The sequence below is a fragment of the Motacilla alba genome, chromosome 12, assembly GCF_015832195.1.
Source record: "Motacilla alba alba isolate MOTALB_02 chromosome 12, Motacilla_alba_V1.0_pri, whole genome shotgun sequence".
Lineage (NCBI taxonomy): Eukaryota > Metazoa > Chordata > Aves > Passeriformes > Motacillidae > Motacilla > Motacilla alba.
In genome coordinates, this window is record NC_052027.1 from 13,829,193 (window position 1) to 13,850,249 (window position 21,057).

Here is a 21,057-nt window from a genome sequence, read left to right on the forward strand (position 1 = left end):
AAAACAGCATAGTCACCTACACAGAATTATCAAAATTTCTGTTTAAAGGCCATGGGTATGATGCAGTTGGTATCAAAGGGATGATATATCATCACCAATTTCTAGTCTGCAAACCTGTGAAATACTGGACACCTGCAGGAGCCCTCACAATGGAGTGGAAACTCCTCTATTTTTTCACATTCCAAACAAAGAACTTAAGAGTTTTGTGCTCTACATCTACCCCTATTTAACTGCTGAAATGGCTCTGTTACTTCATGAAACTTCTATACTCTTACACATGTTTAATGCATGTTTTTATTTGGTTACTAAATAACAGCATTGAAAGTGTACAAAATTTTTTCAACACTGCAAGCACACATCAGTTTGGTTTCAAGAATTCGTAACCACTGCAAAGATTAAAGACCACTTATATCAAGTACACATTTACTCATAGTTCCACAGGGAGCAATTACTCTTTTCCATTAATGAATAATTATTCAGAAGTTTGGAATGTGGTGCTTGAGTGTGAATAACCAGAGACTGTCCATTATCTACTTATCTGATTAAGAACAAAAACATTAACAAGTAATTAAGCTAGAAAATTATTAATGGTTCAATACATTCTGAGAAGAGTGGTAAGGAAGGACATGGAAAAAACCCAGTGTCTACAAGCAACATTAAAGATATTGCAGCAGAGACCATCGTCCTCAGATGATGTTGGGGAAAAGTACAAGATGTCACAATAATCTTGGTTTGTCTTCATTATATCAGTTTTGTTCTGCCATGAGCATTCTGAAAGGGTAAACAAGACTCCCGAGATAACCCTCTCAGAGTGGCACTGCCTCTTCACACAATACCAATCCCTGGCCACTTCTCGTTGAGTTTTGAGATACTCTCATTACCAGCGCGTTTTAATGCGGTTCAGTCTACGAGCACGCACTACATTCACATATACTGGAGATAATCAGAGGTCAAGGCCAATAGAGAAGTAACTTATCTGGGTTATATTGTGGAATTATTACTTCTTCTGCCTACCCAGCGGGAAACTGTTCAGACTTTGATTGAACACACGTTTCTCAGTGATACAACCAAACCCGAAAGTCGTCACTGCTGAGGTAACGAATCAGCCAACACCGGCAGGCCCGGCGGGACAGCGAGTCTGCTGCTCTCGCTTCAAACCAAGGCTTTCTCCTGGGGGCACGCATTGCACAGGTAAGGATCGCATTTAAAGCCCTCAGCTGCGAGTACCAGCTCAGCTTTCAGGGGCTGCCTTCGAGCACGGTGCCCAGCGCTCTTCCTTACAGAGCTACCTCTCGTCAGCGCCGGGACGGAGCGAGGCACGGGCACGGAGCGGGAACTCCTGGGGTTTCATCCCCAGCCGCGCTGCAGCTCCCAGTGCTCCCACTGAAAGCGTTTTCGCAGCCGAGGGCGGGGGAAACGTTTTTTCCACCCCGCTGAGAGCGGGGTGAAAAACTTGGAGCGCTCCGGGAAGGAGCGGGGTGGGGTCGCCTCAGCGCGGAGCTGGGTCTGTCCCGCGCCCCGGGGTCCCGCGGGGGACCTGGCAGCCCTGTCCTGGGGGAACCTGGCAGCCCTGTCAGCCTGTCCCGAGGGAACCTGGCAGCCCTGTCCCGGCGGAGCAGCGTAGCCTCCCGGGGGAACCTGGCGGGATGGGCGAGGCCGAGGACTTCGCCCGCTGCCCCTCTGGGCGCTTTCCGCTCTGGCGAAGCCGCTCTTGCACCGCCTGCACAGCGGCCAAAGGGTGCATTCGGGGGGAAGTCCCAGCCGCGCTCCTGCCCTGCCTCCCCGCGGTCTCTCCCCCCGCAGCCCGCACTCGCCTCCCGCCGGGGCCCCCCGCTCCCAGAGACCACCCCGCGCTCCGCCCGCCGGGCTGGGCGGCGGCTGCGAGGGTCGGCGGCAGCCCCCACACACGAGCGGCCTCCCCGGCCTGGGCCGGGACAGACGCGGCCCGTGGGTGCCCCGTCCTGCGGACGGGATCGGGACAGACCCATCTCCCTCCGGCTCGTGGGGCCGGGCGGGAGCGGCCGCGGTCCCGGTCCGGTTCGGGAGCCCCCAGAGCGGGGTCGCGGGCAGCCCGGACCCGCCGGAGCTCACAGACACGCTTGTGCACAGAAGAGGAAGCGGCGAGGTAAGTCGGCTTGAACACTTTCAGCCCTGGAAATGAAACTCACAACGATGTTTTTGAAAGTGAATGAACTTTCTCCCTAGCAGGAATGAAGGGAAAGTTACTTCAAAACATTCTGCAGCAGATACCTTTAAACCTATTGCACTGCCTGCAGTAGGGGAAAACAAACAAAAAGCAAGATCTGCTTCAGCCTGAGGCGTTCTTCCTCCTGCCCTTTACACAGTCAGGCCTGACAGCATTCGGTGGTAACATGAAGGGTTAACGTCCTGACAACGCCCCATTGCTCTGCTACGTTAGGTGTTGTCTGTGCTGTGAACATCTCAGGGAGAGGGTCATGATTTCCATCTGCCAAAGAGAATATTCTTGTTTCTCCTCTATCAACAGAACAGGGAGTAAGTGTTTCAGGCACTCTCCTTTTTGTTTCAGGATCAGTTTAGAAGAAATGGAGTAGGATAGTGCTCATGCAGAGGGACCACTGAAAGAAGAGAGTGGATGTGAATCAATATCACGAAAAGAATCATGCATTGAAACTAGTACTTCACTCTATTGAAACTAGTGTTTTAATCCATCCAATCAAAATGTGTGCTAGATTTATGTTAAATCAGACTGACTTAATTTTTGACCTCTGCACTTCAGAACTCAAAAGCACCTAGGTTTGTGAATCATCTACACACTGACTGTCAAAGTCACTTGACTCTTATGGCCAGGACACTGCTGACTGACTTCACTCCCAGCTCTCATTGCAAGACAAAAATTTTCTCAAAAATTTATTCTGCCAGTCCCGTTCCATTTGAAGTAAAACAACAACAAAATGCAAAGAAAACTGATGCAACATCTAGAAGAATTGGCCAAAAAACTATAGTTCCCTGTTGGGACAGAGTGGCTTCCCAGATTACCAGAGCCCAGGCCCGTATTCTACCAACCCCCTCACCAATGTGGTGCTCCTGGATCGATAAAATCCTGTGGTCCAAAAGTTCTGCAGGTTAAACACAGGTACTGCAAAACCATAACCCTCTTCCTCACAACCAAAACAAGTACCAACCTCCCTACCTTTGCATCCTGTGCTGCATCACAAGAAGCTGATAAACCTTTTTCTTCAAGAAATAACCCTTTATTAATAGATTTCACCTGCAAAAAAGAAAAAAAAAATCCTGTCACGTTACCATGTTCAGCTGAGAACAATTTCAAGTTATCCATGTGAGGAGAATCAGCTGTCTGAACTTTAGGCTCAGACATATCCCCAGCATCCCCAGCATATATTTTTTTCTTTACAGAACAAATTGCAATCCACGGCTGTTGTTCATTTAGAAATTTTGGGGTTTGTACAGCCCCAAACAAGTTTACTACAAGTTTTTCTAAAAGAAGTCAGAGCGTCTTCCAATCTGTTTCCCAAGAGTAAAGCAACATACTTTTGCAAGTGAATGTGTATAAAATTGTAATTGTACATGGAAAATTTTTAACATTTAGCAGCAATTTACACCTAATTTTGTTACAGAGGATTCAATGTTTTCAGGAGAATTCTTGCTTATCTCTCTCAGCTGGGCAGTGCTGGAAGAGATAAGTGTAATGGACTCTGGATAAGTTGCTGTCTCTAGAATACAGGACTACAGCTTAAACAGAAGTCATGGGCCAGGGAGAAATATTATTTAAAGTCCGAGGACACCCCCCTTCACTAATTGTTTGGACCAAAAGGAATGGCTTCAGGGGAGGGAGGAGGAGAAACCCTTCAGGCTGGCCAGCAGGATCAGTACCTGTGACACACAGAAAATCTGGCACTGAGTCCCTGTGCCCAAAGCAGTGCAGCAAAAACTAAACCTGTGGTACTTCCAGGACTCACAGGCTTCTCTGAAAGTAAAACACTTGCCATTCTTACTCAGCCCAAGGATCTGGTGGCACTAGATTGTAACTGTACTTGGAGTACTCTTGTAGGATCTGGGTTTATAGCAAGGTAGAAAGGCACAGATGAACAGGTCTTGCCTTTCCCTGTGTCAGGAGACACAGCTGCAAATCCAGCAGTTTTCACCTTAGGGACTGGAAATGAGTTTTTTACATGTTTGTTTTGTGGAGACACTCTGGCAGAAGTGAGCATACTCATAATTTCCATTGTGAATTGTCTTGTGTGATATCACTGTCACAGACTCACAGGGAAGTTTTTGAAATTGTCGTTGTTCTTAAATTCTTGCCTATTAGAGGTGGATAGAGAGAGACTACAAGGAATGCAAAAGTTTCTGCCTCTTCTGGGTTTGGCAAATACTTGAAAATGTTCATCTGTCTCAGGAACCAGAAGCAAATCAAAATCAGACTACATATAATACAGGATAGTACTGCTGCATAGACTGCACTGAAAGAATAATAAGATTAAATAATAAATAAATAAATAAATAAATAATAATGAAAGGATAAATAATAATAATGTTTATTGCCATTGTTGTTAATTTTTTGGGTAGTGCAAATGGGTAAAGCATACCACTGTCACTTGAAAATGACTGACATTTTAGAGGTAGTAATGCTTACATTTTAATTAGTATCTTTGGGTTCTTTTCTAGGGTAAAGTACTGGATTTTTGTCAGAAATTCTGCAAGAGTGACTATCAGTAAAGATGTCATATTTAATGAAAGGATTTAAATGTCACAGTTCTGTGATGTGCAAAGTAGCAGGAAGCCTGTGTAAAGCACACACGTTAAAGAACGCATTTGGCATCAATGAACAATTCAAAATTTCACGTGCATTGTCCCACCTGAGCTCTGAAAAGACAAATTCTTATAATTACATCATTGTGGGAGCTGGATCCGCAGGCTGTGTGCTGGCCAACAGGCTGACAGAAGACCCGCACAGCACCGTGCTGCTTTTGGAAGCAGGCCCTAAGGACACCCTGCTCGGCAGTACGAGGCTGCTGTGGAAGATCCACATGCCCGCTGCCTTAACGTACAACCTGTGCGATGACAAATACAACTGGTACTACCACACCACTCCGCAGCGGCACATGGACAGCCGGGTGATGTACTGGCCCCGGGGCAGGGTGTGGGGCGGCTCCTCCTCTCTCAATGCCATGGTCTACATCCGCGGCCACGCCGAGGACTACAACCGCTGGAGCAGGGAGGGGGCTCTGGGCTGGGACTATGAGCACTGCCTGCCCTACTTTAAGAAGGCACAGACGCACGAACTGGGGCCGGATCGGTACAGAGGTGGGAGTGGCCCCCTGCATGTGTCAAGAGGGAAAACAAACCATCCTCTCCATCGGGCGTTCCTGGAGGCTGCCCAGCAAGCCGGGTATCCCTTCACTGATGACATGAATGGCTACCAGCAGGAAGGCTTTGGCTGGATGGACATGACTATACACCAAGGTAAACCAGAAAGGGACCCTCGAGTAATTTCTATTTCTGACCCAGAAATAATGTTGAAATATGAGCATACAATCTACGCTGAATGCCATTTGAGTGTTCAGGTTACTACCCAGTTATGACACTCTGCATTTACACCCTATTCATTTCTCTTGCTATCTGTACAGTGAAGTACTGTATACTTCATTGCAAGTTGCATTGGTAGAAAAGTCCTGATTCACAGTTAAATTATGTCATTGTGAAATTTGTTGTGTTAAAATAATATCTTTAATTATCATATCAAATCACATTTGCTTTGAACTCTATAAACTCTATGAAGACTTTCCCTCTGTGGCATCCTGGTGGTTATTGGCCAAAATCTGAAGCATTCTGAGCATGACTGTTTTGATGTTTAATGTAAATATACATTGTAGGTCAAAGATGGAGCACAGCTAGTGCTTATCTTCGCCCAGCCATATCACGCCCAAATTTCTCAGTTGCAGAGAAGACACTTGTAACAAAAATCTTGTTCCAAGGAACAAAATGCATTGGTATTGAGTATGTGAAAAATGGGCAAAGGAAAAAGGTAAGAGATTTTCAATTTTCAGTATGAGAGGTATGAATCAAAGCTAAATTATATCTTTTTTTTTTAAAAAAAGTCTATTAAAAATGGGACTTCACTGCGCAAAATGTTCTCCTTTTTTAGAGGTTATGTTGTTTCTTACAATATATGATTCCTTGTCAGTTATTTTACAGTAGATGATATTCCAGTTGTATTGATTTAGAGATTAACTTCATCACATTTCCATCTGCCAGTGCTGAGGGGACAGGCCATAACTTGATGTTCCGCAGAGTGTTGCGTAAGACTGGAGCCTATGGTGCAACCCTGTCCCAGCACATTGACCAGAGTGCTGCAATGGGGATGTTTCTGAAAAACAATTCTGGCAGAGGAAAATCTGTAAAAGCCAGATACTGAAATCTGAATTGCTCAAGGGATAGATGAAAAAGCTTGCCTTATGGTTGGCTGTGGAATGAATATGTCTCAGTTTCAGTCCAACTCCCGCTGAAAATGTGATTGTGTGGAAAGAAGATTGAATTGTCATTACAAAACTCTGGATGCTGGGTTCATTTTATGCCTCTTTCAATCCATTAATATCTGTGAGACCCAAACCCTGCTCACTTCCCTAAACAGCTGATTATGGATTAATCTGTAACCAGGATATTGCCTAAAAGGGGTTTGTGTGCTAATAACTAAGATATTAAGTCACAAAGGACTATAAAACAATTACAAAGTTTAATAATAATATCCTAGAGAGAGCTGAGTACAGATCTTGGTGGTTTGAGTTCAGTAAGCCTTATAAAACTCAGCAGACAAGTTCTGTGACTGATCACCTGCCAGAAGTTAAAATGCAGTATAAATAATCTGTTCTTTGATTTTCTAAAGCACAGATCAAATCTGCTGCTTTCTAAGTGGATTGCAATTGATAATCATTTTACCAATATGAAATAAAAGTTGCAGAACCTTTAACTGATTTCATAAGCTATTAAATTTCTATGAAAAAGTACCTCTAATTGCTGTTCTTGTGCCATTATCAAGACCAATTTTGCTGAAGAACGTCTTGAAAACCCAATTACACATGATCAAAGACTTTATGAGTACTGGACCATTTAATTGCAAAATTCTTCAATTGCTATGAATTTTTCATACATACTAATATATGCATAAATTCTGCATAGTGAAAAATATATGTTTATATCATGTATTGTATAAAATACACCTTCAAAGTATTTCCCTTCCTTCTTTCCCCCTCCCTTCCCTCCCCCAGCATCAAAACTGCAGGATTAGTATCTGCTTTTACTTTCTGGAAAATTGTATACCTGTCAGCATGGAAGAACTAATAATTTTATTGCATTATGACCATCAAGATGAGGCAATTGACTACATTAAACTGTTTTTGTTTTTACAGTCTATTTTAGATATAATCTATTTTACATCAGTCATCAGCAAAATGAAAATATTATCAAACCTGATTCAAAAGTTACTCAGAATGTATTCACCAGCCACTGACTTGTTATTTGTCTAACACTGAAGTCCTAGAGATCTCCCAGGACTCCACTAAAAGTTGGAAAGGTAGACTGAACATTCCTGCAGTTTTTAAGTTCAGAATCAAGCAGAAAAGTATATTTAAACTTCCTATTTCATATAAAGGATGAAAATGTTTTAATGTATTATACACTAACTCAAACAAAAGTGTATCAAAATCACTTTTTCCACTTAGCACGTTAGCTGTGACAGTATGGAAAACTTTGTGTGGGCTAGGAATAGCTACAGTGCTGACTTTGCAGGGGGTTTAGACTGAGCATTCATCATTTGAATGCTGCTCTGAACAAACTGGTACCAGTTCTGTGTGTACCATAGAAAATGTAAATAAGTTAAATAAGTTTGTATAACATGCAAAATACAGCTCTAAGTATTGATTCAACAGGCTCTGAAATGGTGTTTATTAGTCTTAACATACTAGTGATTGCCCAGAGCAATCAAATAAACAAGTAACAAATAAAAGGTAACAGCACTTGGCATCTGTTGGCCATATGGGATAAATAGTGTCAAAATGCTTTTTACTATTATTACACTTGGATGTTACTGTAGCAACATTTTGCCATCTTTGTGTATAGCTGAGGTGTCACTCAAAAAGGACAGGGTTCCAACTTAATATGCATCCCACGCTAATCTGTTAAAACTCCAAGTCAAAGGAAGAGGAATAATTTAGCAGCCTGTGTCATGACCAGATCAGGGCTGGCCATGACCAAACCATTTGAGGAAAAGACTGTCAGCAAAACAAAATTCAATCTATGCCTGCTACTATTTTATCAGTAGTACTTTAGTGAATGGTAGTGGGGGGCTTTTGAGGACTACCACGAGCTGAGAAATCAAACTTTAGCCTAAGCTCTTAAGAACTTTTTAGCTGCCGTGTCTGTGAATTCCAAATCTTCCTTAGGAGTTACAGTTTTAATTTATAAAGGGTTACTGAAAATGGCAGAGAAGCTTAGCTGTCTGATCTGAGTGCCACAGGTACTATTCCCCTGACAAGGACAGGAGCTGAATGTTTCTGTGCCATTCAGTTTAAATGGATTGTAAAGATGGGAATAAATACAGGAATGATCAAAGCAAAAGCTTGATTGCTTCTCTCTGTGGAAAATTCTGACAAGACAGGAATACATTGAAATGAGGGAAATGTGAGGGAAGGGTGTCTAATCTGGATCAGAACAGCATATCCAAACAGCTGCCCCTGATGTTGCTTGCATTCAGCTCAGACTTTATAATCTTAGGGCTTTTGTACTCATTTCCTTTTAGGTTTTTGCCAATAAGGAAGTTATTTTAAGTGGAGGTGCCATAAATTCTCCCCAGCTGCTTATGTTGTCTGGAATTGGAAATGCAGATGATCTAAAAAAGCTGGGGATCCCTGTTGTTTGCCATCTTCCTGGTAATTTTTTTTTTCTTTCTTCTTTCATCTTCCTATGGATGCAACTGAATGACCATTAAATTAAATTAACCATGAAACAGAGAGGTTTTTTATGTCAAGTTGTGTAGACTGAAACACAAGCTGAAAACGTTTGTTACAAATCAGTGGAAAGATGTATTGATTTTACACAAATCAGCGGAAACATGCATTGATTTTAGAACTAAGCAACAAACTCCTACTCTTTCTTTACCACATCTGACAGTGAAAAATGCCTTTCTGAGGGCATATTTTTATAATTAAGCACCACACTTGTCATTAAGTGTTTTGAATTAGTTTAGAGCCACTACACATTGTGTAAAGTCCCACTATCATAAATATCCAAATATAGAAGAAATAACATAAACTTTTCCTTAAAGCTTAAGTTAGCACAGCATTTAGAAGCAGTGGCAATTTTAAAACAACTGATATATCTGCCATTTAACTTTCTATTTTCATTCTAGTTATGTATGTAACTAGTATTGTTATTCTAGTTATATATGTAACTATTTTCATTCTAATTATGTTTATGTAAAACCTTATTCTGACATGAGCAAAAGGCTGATGTGATTTATGGCCTTGGTCTGTGCCACCACTGCCCTTGTAAGAGCTTGGTTTAGTTCCCACTTAAGATGTTCAAGATGTTCTCTGCTGAAAACATGGTGGGTAATCTTTCTGTATAAAATAACTTTTTTTTTCTCTCACTTTCTTCTCCCTCCCCTCTTTCTACCCCCTGCAGGAGTAGGCCAGAACCTGCAAGATCATTTAGAAGTGTATGTCCAGCAAAAGTGCACCAAACCTATTACTCTGTATAGTGCACAAAAGCCACTGAACATGGTGAGGATTGGTCTCGAATGGCTTTGGAAATTTACAGGTATGAAGCAAAGTCTGCAATCATTCTACAACTGACTGATTTAGAATTATGACAGCTTTTTATCCATGAGTTTTATAGGCTGAGAGCCTTAGTATATAATCCTTTTCATGCTCTGAGAAATAACTGGAATTTGCAAATGGATTTGAAGTATTTCTTTTCTTCTATACCAGAATATTTAAAAAATTTTATATCTTAGGTAATGAAGTAGGTTATTATTAACATTCCTATATCTCATGCAAAGAAAAATTCTACATTTAAAAATCAGTGCTACTAAGCAAGTGCAAAAAAGATGGAGAAAATATTCTATTTTAAATCAACGTGATGTCAATAAAAATATATTGTTGAACTGACTTCTGTATGACTTAAAAGAAATTTGTTTGTTGTTCTGATCAGAATCCTTTTGCCCTGCAAGAAATGTGAGTTAACTTTCCTTAGAATGACTCATGAATTTTACAGTACCTCAGTCATAAGTTGTACCTTAAAAAGAATCTGTGAATATAATCCTTGATGGCAGTTAAATATCTGGGCCAAAGCTGAGCTCTACATCACTTGCTGAATTATGTTATTATTTGGCAACTTATTCTGGGTGTATGTGGCTTTTTACCATGCAAGTAAATATTGAGAGCTAACTTACAGTTTTAAACAGAAATGAAAATAACATAAGGCACATTGCAGGGCTTTCATCCTTCCCTTCAGGGCAGGCACTGTGGATGGCTCTGCCTGTTCCATGTGACTGATGGGATAACTGGAGTGCACGTCACCAAGCGAGCAGTGCAGGAACATCAGGATGTGCAGCCAGTTCCCTCCACACCTGTTAGGATCCAAATCTGCTTCTGCAGTCAGAGCCTTGGCCTGCCAGTGACAGTGAGATAACTGTAACATCCCATTCTCACATCACTGGGATTTCCAAAGTTATGCATATTTACATTTATATAGGAATTAAAAGGCAGATGAAAGTGGTGCACACTAAACTACAAGCTGTTCATAATGGATTTGCATTCCTTGTAATTTATGCTGTACAAATCAATTATTCATGGTAGTACATCTACAGGTTAAAAACAAGTGGACTTGTTGCTCTTTGGAGGTATTTTAATGGCATCTTCTCCCTCCTTTTCACTCCCTAGGTGAGGGAGCCACTGCCCACCTGGAATCTGGTGGTTTCATCCGGAGTGAACCAGGGGTTCCTCACCCCGACATTCAGTTCCACTTTCTTCCTTCCCAGGTGATTGACCATGGCCGGGTTGCTTCCACAATGGAAGCTTACCAGGTGAGTAGAAGAGAATGTTCCCATGAGACTTTGTAGCCATTAGCAAGGAGGTTTGTGCTCCATTATAAATGTTGATAATTTGGCTATATACTGAAAAATACTGTGTTCAATGTAAAGTGAAATAGAATGCTTAACCTCCTTCACTGGGGAGAAAATACAGCCTTGTTATTTGGTATTGCCACCAAAATCATCTCCGTTTTTATCTCTGGGAAAGAAGGCAAGTATTGAATTAAGTGTTCACTCTACTGAAGTGCCCTAGTGCTCTGAGTTAGGACACAATTTTGCCATGGAACAAAACTGTTCCACTGCAGTTTAGACAAAGGTTTAAGTGAAAATGTGTAGAAACACTCATTTATTCACTGGCACAAATCCAGGCCCCTTTTTAGTCTATCATCTTGATCCAGAACTCTGAGTGCTGATTCTGGGGAACTGTCACTGAATGTACGTGCTTTTCCTTGCTAATCTCTTTTCTTCACAGACACAATAATTTGGTCCAGTTGCTGATTGTATTAGAGTGCTCTGATACTACTAAATCAGAATGGTTGTATTTTAAATGAAAAGAACAGCTGTGAATTGACATGTGTATTTGCTCCCTGCAATGGAATTACACATTTACAAAATAAATTATATAAAATGGAAAAATGTTCAGTGGTATTTTCCACTATCTCTGGGTAATATTTATATTTGCTGAATTTGTAAAGTCTGTCTAGTTTGCAAAAAAAAAACCCAAAAATCCATGCTGAATTTGGAAGTAGACCTGGTGGAATTGTGTCGGGTGTTGCAGGTCCACGTGGGACCCATGAGGAGCACAAGTGTGGGCTGGGTGAAGCTGAAGAGTTCAGACCCAAACGACCACCCCATCATCGAGCCCAACTACCTGTCAACAGGTAATTGCAGCCTCTCCTTGCTCTGTCAGCTTATTTCCTGCCTGTTTCAGTAGCTGATTTTTGCACCTACTCAACACCAGCTCAGAAGTGCTGGTTGGTACATTGTTATTTATTTCTCATTTATAAAAGTCAACAAGTATGAAAAGAGGTGATTGTGCAAAGCACTGTGTAAACCAGAAAGAATTTCCTGTTGGGGATGAAGTCAGAATTCTCAGTATCTGCTGTGTCTTGCTGTTTGTTTCATCACCACCTTTGCTTGTGAAGGAATTAATTTCTTTTGCTTCTTTGTGCTGAAACTATTTTCCTTTTCCTAGACAGTGGGTAAAGCAAGATAAAGTGCATTTCCTCATAGTTCACATCTTTCCTTTTGGGCTAGTGCAATATAAACAACAGTTTTGCTCACAGTGGCTGTAAATATCTGTGACTTTAAAAAATATTCTGCTTGATCATGGCTTTCAGAAGAAGAGAGTTTGAGACTTTTCTTCCAGCTTTTTTTCCACAACGCTGCTTTTTTCTGTTTTGCATTCTGTCTATACTGGTAAATTAAATGTGTACTTACAATTTTCTTATTTTCTCTCTGTACAGAAAGAGATATTTGGGAATTCCGCCAGTGTGTCAAGTTGACCAGAGAGATCTTTGCTCAGAAAGCTTTTGAAAAATTTCGCGGGCCTGAAATTCAACCAGGAAATCATGTTCAGTCTGACAAAGAAATAGATGCTTTCATAAGGCAAAAGGCTGATAGTGCTTATCATCCTTCCTGCACCTGTAAAATGGGTCAGCCTTCAGACAGCACCGCTGTAGTGGACCCCCAAACAAAAGTAATTGGTGTTGAAAACTTGAGAGTAGTTGATGCTTCAATAATGCCCAGTGTTGTCACTGGAAACTTGAATGCCCCAACTATCATGATAGCAGAGAAAGCTGCAGATATAATTAAGGGCCTCCCATCACTTCAGGAGAAAAATGTTCCTGTATATAAGCCCAAGACCTTGGAAACACAGAGATAAATAAATACTCTCATCCTTTCATATCATTTGCTATTTAGGCTTTCATCTGGATGTTGGTATCTTGTACTGAATATGCCAACGTGATAAATGTCATTCAAAACAACATATCCTACTAAATAACTATTAATTTGAATATTTTTTCTGTATTAGACTATCTACTGGTCTTTTTTAATCAGCTGACTTAAGTTCCTTTTTTAGAATCATAGAATATGCTGAGTTTCATGGGACCAATCAGGATCACTAAGCCCAACTCCTGGCCCTGTGTAGAACACTCCAAGAATCACAAATTTAGTTAAATATGACCTTTTGTGGTAAAGTTAAGTTTTCTGTTGAAGAGAAGCTGTTTCTAAATGACAAGATGGTTGTACACATCAGCCAGAAATACCATGTGGCTGCATGAGGAATGGAAGAGATTAATGTGGGCTGTTTTGAAAATGATTATGTTATTTGAAGAATTTTAACTGCTATGAGAATTTTACCCAGGAAAACAGATAATCAGTAATCACCACATCCTGCAGAGAATGGTCAGGCACATGTAAGCACTTATGAAATTTCAAATTCAAGAGCTGAATTAGTTTGTATCAGAATTCATAGGAAAGGGAGGAACCTGCATGTGCTCAGAGTTTGTCAAACATGACAAACATTTCCTATATGAAAGGAATGCACGGTTTAGAAAATCCACTCAAAGCTAGATTTCACTAAGCTCAGCAGCCTCTAACTGTAGAGCATTCAGTGAGAAGACATACAGTGTATTTATCGGAACTTATTTTTCTAAAAATGCAAAACTGGAGTTGAAATTTATAAAAATCTACTGGAAAATTGATATTTCTCTTTGTTTTGTTTTGCTTTTGTTTTTTTCATGAAGTGCTTAGTAGAATTCTGCTCACAATTTAAGCTGATGTCGTTTTACCACTCTAGCAGTAAGAGATCTGCACTTTGTATAACATCCTTAATGTGATTGGTCTTTGCTCAGATGATTGTTTGCAAAAGCTGTTTATCAGTAAATATTCCGAATGGTGCCTTGCTATCACTCAAATTTTATTTAGAAAAATTACAACCAAACTATATTTAAAATGAAAGGTTACTCAAAATAACTGTATAAGGTCAGATATTGATGGTATGGGAAGAGGTCTTTTTAAATTAGAAGGAAAATGTCTTATTCAGTGAACCAATGCTATATTCTAGTTAGTTCTTAAATCTATGCTTTTTTAATTTTTCAGATGTGTAAGTTAAGATACTTGAGCTTTCATGGCTGGTTTTGGTGTCAAACTAACTTTCAGGTACTGATTAAAAAAAAACAAAACTAAAGAAAGTGAGAAAGTGAACTTACTGAAGGAAATTTATTCCATTGATTATTTTACATTTATTAAGTATTCCAAAGTAACTTCTGACTAAGCAGATGTCAAATCATAAAGTAAAATCTTCCATAGCCTAAGATTGCTCAGGACTTGTGGCAAAGAGAATAAACATCTTTGCAGCAAAAAATTGGAATTTTACACAATTATAACAGACTGTAGAAAACCTTGCTGACTCAGATGTTGGCTGGAGGAACAACTGCAGATGTTCAAGGCAGATACTTGCACCTGGTGCTGCTCTCTGTAAGGCACTGACTGGGAGCTCTGCTGAAGCAAAGGACTTAATTCCTTAGAGCATCTTCATAAACACAAACAAAACCATTGAAGATGGAAGATGACAGCAGTGAACTCTGCTCCAAAGGGAGACAGGTAAACCCTTTCTATGTATTGATGCAGTCTTTTGAAATGAGGGGAAGAACAAGAATATTTCACTTCATAGGTGATCGATTAGCTGAGTTAAGGAGACAATGATGCAGCTGTTTGAGAAAAGCATGGACTGTGTATTTTGTGTACCTCCTCATGGCAAATAATTCTTTCTCAGCACTTACGCTTGTGAGATTTTTCTTTAAGGTTATTCAGTAAGTTCTGCTGTCATTTGGAAAACAATGAGGATATTTTAAGTTATATATACTGGTGAGACTTACCACAGTCCTGTGCAGTAGAGAAGAGAGGCAATTTGGCAAGATGAGACACTGAAGTTCCTGCAATTTGCAGAGTTACAATGTGGGCTTCCACTCCTGGGATGCAAGGTGGGAATTGTTAGTATGCAACTGCAGAGGATTAAGTAGCCACTGGCTTACATAACTCACCACTGAACATGCAGGCCTCTCTGCTGTTACGCCAACCTCCAAAAAGAGAAGTAAATAGCAAGGTTAGGTATTCATGTGTCTTATGCTCAGGAGACATTGCTGCACTGAGAAATCAGATAATCAGGCATTTCTTCTGAAACATCATCTTTTCTTGCAGTTCTAACCATCCACAGACATCTTGCAGATTCCTCCCCTTCTAAACACTTGAACATCTCCATTGCTGTGAGCTGCAGTTGCTTTACTAATTCCATTGAGGCTCCCTCATGACATTCCTTTGATGCAATGCTGAAGGGTTTGTTGCCCTGGGGAAATCTTGAGTAGCATCAATTTGCCATTAATTTGTCCTGTGTTGTACCTAGTTGCTGGTATTGAATTCCTGTTAAAAATTGTTGTGACTTCCAGCAGAGTCACGTCTGCTGAAGGGTCCTTAGAACAGGTCTAGGTTATTCTAACATATCCTGTGGAGCTCTGGCAGTCTCACAGCTACAATTCACCATCTTTTACACCTTACTGGACTGCAGAACACAGGTTGTAATTCCACAGTTTTACCTATTTAACAAAACAATACAGTGTGAGTATTCCCAACTCTACCCAGCTATAAATTCTATAAATATGCAGATAACATATTATGTGTTCAAAACCAGTTAACAGTAAAAGCTGTTTAATTCAAGAATTCCTAGACCTGCCAGCATAGCTTGGAGCAGCAATGGTACTGCAAGAGAGAACACCAGCATCTCCTTGGAAATGGCTTGCTGCAGATGCTCCAGGCAGTTGGAGGTCTCTGGCTGGAGACAATGAGATTAAGAGAAAGAAAAGGGACCAAAACCATTTTTTTTTGTACATCTCAGCTCAAGTTGTTTCAGTACGAGGAATGCTTTTAAAAGCAGCAGAATATAGCAGTTTTTGTAAAATTGCATTGTGTTCAATTAATGTAAAATTTTGTACACCACAACCTTAAAATCCTTGCCAAGTGCCTGCTGTCAATTAGTCTGCAACCAAATTAGGCAGTTATAGGAGCACTGGAAAAGTGAGCTTGGAATATGCATTTTCTATAAAATAAACATAAAAATGGATTTTGAGGAATAACAAAAGCATCAATATATTAAATTATAGAAAATATAGATATATCATATATCATTAAATAATAATAAAAGTAATTAAATACTTTTTATATTATAGTTAAAATGAAGAGGGAGAACACAAGCATATCTTATTACATTATTACAATTTTTAGTCTCAATACTTCTGTCAGCCAAGTTCCAAAAAAAGACACTGTTCAAATATGAATATATGTTATAGATTCATTTTTTCAGTGAATTTACTTCACTGTAGAATACTTACCAGTGTTTAATTATTTACTAGTATTTTCTCTTATTAAATACATATCTAAACAAATTTGGAGTCTCATAAATGATGATTTAATTGTTGAGATAACTTCTAGGTTTTTAGTACTAATTACTATTGTTGGTAGTATTCTAAGGGTGCCAATTACTACGTGATTACGCATATATTGATCACTTGTTACCACATATTTCTGCAGTAAAACAGAACAAGAATTCTTTGATTCTTATACAAATGTTCTCCCCTAAGCCAACAGCCACATAGAATGTGGTCTGCAACTAAATTTCCTTCATTGTTTATTTTTGCAAACAGTTCTCTCATAAAATTTATCTACCTTAAAGAATCTCTCATCACACTATTAAAGACTGAGGACAAAGAGCATGAAACACAGTGAGGTCAGCATATTGTTTTCTGTCTCTTTGGAGAAATCACTAATTAAAAACCCTGTCACTCTGTTCAATCTGCTGAACCTGACGTGCTATCAAATGTCCCTGCTGGACAAAATACAATCCTGAGATTATTTTCCTCCTTTTTTTTTTGAAGTTTAACGTCAGTTGCCTTGCAGGTGGTTATCATCAGTGGGTTTACCACAGTAGGTACAACTTTGAAATCTACTCATTGTTACTTCACAGGGGTAGCTCCATTTTTGGCCTCCCAGATTTTGTTTCTGTGAGCTGGGAAAGCATAACAAAGTGAGTATTGCTGGGTAACCTAACCTACCCAAGAACTTCCCAAGACAGGATGGAAAATTTATTTAGCTTGTTTCAGAGTATTTTAGTCAAATTTTCCTAATAATTTCCCTAGGTCTGTCTCAAGGGAAGTAATAATCCCTTTTGCACATGAATACTCTGTTTGTTTTATTTCATTGTGGTTAACAGCAACCATTAATAAAAGATTTGCATGATGTGACACTGCAGACTGATACCCTATTCCAGACATCCCCTCCCATTCTTATAACATTACAAATTTAATTTAACCTTTGGAACTTCTTGGTGAAAAAATATTAGTAAAAGGACTCCCAGGTATAATAAAATTATTACACAGTTTTATTTTGAAGAACATTTTGCATTTGTTTTAATACAAAATGATGTAGGTCAAGAAATAATTTACAAACCTTTAAGTTCTTATCCTGGCATTTGAAATAAGAACGATTTCAGAGGAAGTCTGTAAGCTATTCATAGGAAACTGTCATTATGTACAAAATGTTTATTGACATGTTTTAAACATCACATTTGTAAAAATGTGAACTGGATTGCTATCTAGCATAGGAACTACAGGTAAAACCTGATAAGAGAACTTGTTAGAACAAGTCATTGTTATCCAGTGCTAACAAAATAGACAGTAGCTTTCAGGGTGTTTTAATTATCCTCCAAGGTCATTTCAGCCTCAAAGACATTTCAGGGTTTTACTGCATTGTGAACAATATTGAAGCCCTCTCTTGAATTGCATAAAAATAAATCTTTGAAATAGTACACATAGAACAACAGAAAGGTAGAGGCAATAAAATAATATATTTTTTATATCAAGATTTTTGGTTCTCTGTAGAATCATACTATCACATTTCTTCTCCTTCCAAGCAGAGAAAGTAGTACTGAAGTAAAGCATTTTCATTTGCCTGTGAAGCATTTTCTGCTTCAGATACTTTCTGTGTCAATTTAGGGTATGCAGTTATTACACTTTATCAAAACTAATTGTCTCATGACCAGGAACACCCTGGCATGAACTTGCCAAGGTTTGGGGGTTTTTGCATGGGATTATTACAAAAATAAAATTAGAGCTTACTTTTCAGTCAAAAAAAAAAAAAAAGGGGAAATTACTTTAAATTTTTTACCTTTCCAAGTATAAGACTGAGTAGTCAATGGTGCATCCCTTTTGCAGAGAGCTTCTTTTGACTCAATTATTTTTAAAAAATCTGATCTGTTGCCAAGTTCACACTTGACACTTTATCCCAAAAAGAGAATTACACCGAGAGGTGGCTCTATTTAAATATTTATGCTATAGATCTATATATTCCAAGTAAAAATACTTCTATCTAGAATTCTGTGGAGAGTTACAATAATTAGGGTCCATAAATATTGCTGCAGTTCAATTACGGTACAATAATTACAAAATATAGAACATCTCTTTACAAATACAAATCATTGTATATTACAATTAATTTACAATATTTTCTACTATATAATTTTTAGCAAACTATCTTATCTAATTCTACTATAACCTGGTTGCAAGTGCATTAGTAAGAATGCAATTATTCCAGTATATTTTGCCCTTAACATGATAGTCATAAAACAGACCATCTGAATGATATTTTCCTATGTAAACTGATGTTACATATGACGGATTATTCTTTAAATAACTTCTTTTTCCAATGATCTCTAACAGGTAGAGCATGACAAATTGTATTTTAGAAGAGCATTAAGAAAAGAAATCAGGAGGCAAAACAATGTTAGAATGGATATGCAATGGGTAGCTGATATGCTCTGAGCACTGAGGTAATGACATTACTGGTTGTCATCACTCATCTCATGTTGCTGTTTCCCACACAATCCTATGCCAGACCTATAGAGACATTGTCACTGACAAAATCCTGCTCTACTAGGAAGGACAGCAGCACAAGGTTGAAAGACAGGCAAGATATTACACCTCAGAATCCTGCTCTAGCCCTCAAAAAACTGATTGTCACAATCTGCTTGGTTTCAAAAGAACCTCATTCCTACAGAGGAACTGAAGATTCCGTGGGAGGAGACTTGACCTACTGCAGCTCTGTTCACATTTCGGCAACCTGGAGATAATAAATTTATTAGTTATGGCTTCCTTGAGGTGCGACATCACTCGTACAAAACTTGGATTGGTTATTCACTCCAGCTAGTGCCTAGCATCTTGAAACTATGAGGCACTTTTTCTTTTATTAGAACATTTCCTTGCTAAATACTATAAGCTTGTAATGCATATCATTTCATCAGCTAAGTCTTCTTCGTATCGTCCCGTTTCTGGCTCTTCGTCGCTGTAGCCAGGACCAAAATCTTGAAGTTCATAATCTTGTCTGCTTAAAATTGGAAACATATCCCCGTTGGTCCCATTGCTGATATTCCCATTGAGAAGGTTACTTGCTGCACTCTCCATCTCATCAATAGTCATGTCACATGCATCAGCAATCTCGTGTTTCGTAGCTGAAACAAATTTAGGGTCCTTTGCGTATCTTCCTAGGCCTTCAGATATAAGTACCTGGCAGAGGGAGGGGAGAGAGTGAGAATTTCAGTGGAATTACAGAACAACAGACAGATCATAGCATTGCTCATTGGTGAAAGCACTAGAAACCCCATGCTGAATCACTAGAGCAACCCACAGCCAAACTGTACAGGTAAATAACAATTAAATCAACAATGAAAAGCCTCCAAAGAACATCATGATGTGTGATAATGTAAGCGGTGCTGCTGTACATCTGGCACTTCTCCTTAGAGATCTGGCAGTAGTTTTTGCTGAGCATCAATCATCAGGCTGATACACTAAAGACAACAGTTAATATATCTCAGATGGTGCAGTTAGAACAATACAGATTTTGTATATGTTCTCAGTTCTTTAAAGTACATGAAAAAAAGATGTCGAATTCCCATTTGCAAAAACATAACAAATGTGTTGTATAGCTCACAGCAATGGAAAGGAAGTGAAGGATGGAAGCTGCAACATTAACTATGATTAAGAAATGCTGTACACACTTAATCTTCAAATCCTTTTTAATATAAAAGGGAATTCTTAGCATTCTTTAGTGCACCTACAAATCAATCCTTGCAGTTCTTATTCTCCTCTCTGCATTTAATACACTGATATCCATAGAGTTTTGGATCTTTTATTCAGATTACTGCAAAAATGGGGATTTATTTCTGTAGAAACAACAGAGAGAACAGGCATATACATCTCTTCCTTATTGCCATTGTGGAAGGATACTTCAGAACTGATGCCCATCTGGAAAACTTACATTTCAAAATTCTGAAGTATATTTAGTTCTCTGATTAATCTCCCACTAATGTGAATATCTGGATTCAGTAGAAATCCTTTACCACATGATAGTTATGAATAAATCCCCCTCTTTACCTAAAACCAGTTTGTGGCTATAAAAATAAAAATCCATTTTCAGAGAGCTGATGTGAACTTGATGCCTTGTGAAGGCTGACCTAGAACTGAGCCTAGACGGAGCTAAAGAATAAAGTAGGTATTTATTATAAGGCTGCAGTGGATCCACCTTGGGTAACACCAGAGTCCAGCCAGGGCTACACCCAAGATGAACCCAAAATGGACAACCCCTCACAGGGTCTCACACTTTTCTAAGTTTTGGTCCATTAGCATATTGGACTTAATTATCCAGTTATAGATTTAGTTTATGAAGTCCCATCCTTCTTGTTTTTCTCTCTTCAGTCCATGTTGTTTATGCTCTTGGGCCTGAGATATGGGCTGGTTGTCCTTGGCTCCCAGCCAGAGAAGGAATTGCCTTGCGTCTCTGTTGAAGAGAGCTGACTATCTCCTAATATGAAGCCCAGAAGTACACACTAAAGCAGTACAGAATCTAAAAACTATGAGGCA

The 21,057-nt window shown here is 39.3% G+C and overlaps 3 protein-coding genes across 20 annotated transcripts in view; 1 reads left to right on the forward strand and 2 right to left on the reverse strand.

Annotated features, from left to right (window-relative positions):
- Window positions 1-1,280: 1,280 nt before the first annotated feature.
- On the reverse strand, window positions 1,281-3,358 carry LOC119706159 (translation initiation factor IF-2-like). The gene is made up of 3 exons (XM_038149417.1): window positions 3,286-3,358; window positions 1,594-2,151; window positions 1,281-1,561 (listed from the first exon to the last, which is right to left on the reverse strand). The coding sequence occupies exons 1-3, from the start codon at window positions 3,356-3,358 to the stop codon at window positions 1,296-1,298; spliced, it is 897 nt and encodes a 298-aa protein (XP_038005345.1). The 3' UTR covers window positions 1,281-1,295.
- CHDH (choline dehydrogenase) lies at window positions 1,763-16,533 on the forward strand. The gene is made up of 8 exons (XM_038149616.1): window positions 1,763-2,125; window positions 4,669-5,466; window positions 5,877-6,028; window positions 8,798-8,927; window positions 9,682-9,816; window positions 10,941-11,083; window positions 11,868-11,970; window positions 12,556-16,533. The coding sequence occupies exons 2-8, from the start codon at window positions 4,722-4,724 to the stop codon at window positions 12,972-12,974; spliced, it is 1,827 nt and encodes a 608-aa protein (XP_038005544.1). The 5' UTR covers window positions 1,763-2,125; window positions 4,669-4,721; the 3' UTR covers window positions 12,975-16,533.
- A 969-nt stretch (window positions 16,534-17,502) lies between these two features.
- Window positions 17,503-21,057, reverse strand: part of CACNA1D (calcium voltage-gated channel subunit alpha1 D) — a 207,148-nt gene continuing 203,593 nt past the window's right edge. For all 18 annotated transcript variants that reach the window (XM_038149611.1, XM_038149600.1, XM_038149609.1 and 15 more), the window contains one exon: window positions 17,503-19,704. In XM_038149611.1, coding sequence (XP_038005539.1) covers window positions 19,411-19,704 — 294 coding nt within the window. In that variant the 3' untranslated portion in view covers window positions 17,503-19,410. The remainder of the gene's footprint in view (window positions 19,705-21,057) is intronic.

Coding starts and splice junctions, on each gene's coding strand:
- LOC119706159 (XM_038149417.1), bottom strand. CDS start 3,358: ATGTCTGAGCCTAAAGTTCAGACAGCTGATTCTCCTCACATGGATAAC. Junction 2,152..3,285: donor ATTGTTCTCAGCTGAACATG/GTAACGTGACAG, acceptor TTTCATTTCCAG/GGCTGAAAGTGTTCAAGCCG. Junction 1,562..1,593: donor CGCCGGGACAGGGCTGCCAG/GTTCCCTCGGGA, acceptor CAGGGCTGCCAG/GTTCCCCCAGGACAGGGCTG.
- CHDH (XM_038149616.1), top strand. CDS start 4,722: ATGTCATATTTAATGAAAGGATTTAAATGTCACAGTTCTGTGATGTGC. Junction 5,467..5,876: donor GGACATGACTATACACCAAG/GTAAACCAGAAA, acceptor TATACATTGTAG/GTCAAAGATGGAGCACAGCT. Junction 8,928..9,681: donor TGTTGTTTGCCATCTTCCTG/GTAATTTTTTTT, acceptor TACCCCCTGCAG/GAGTAGGCCAGAACCTGCAA.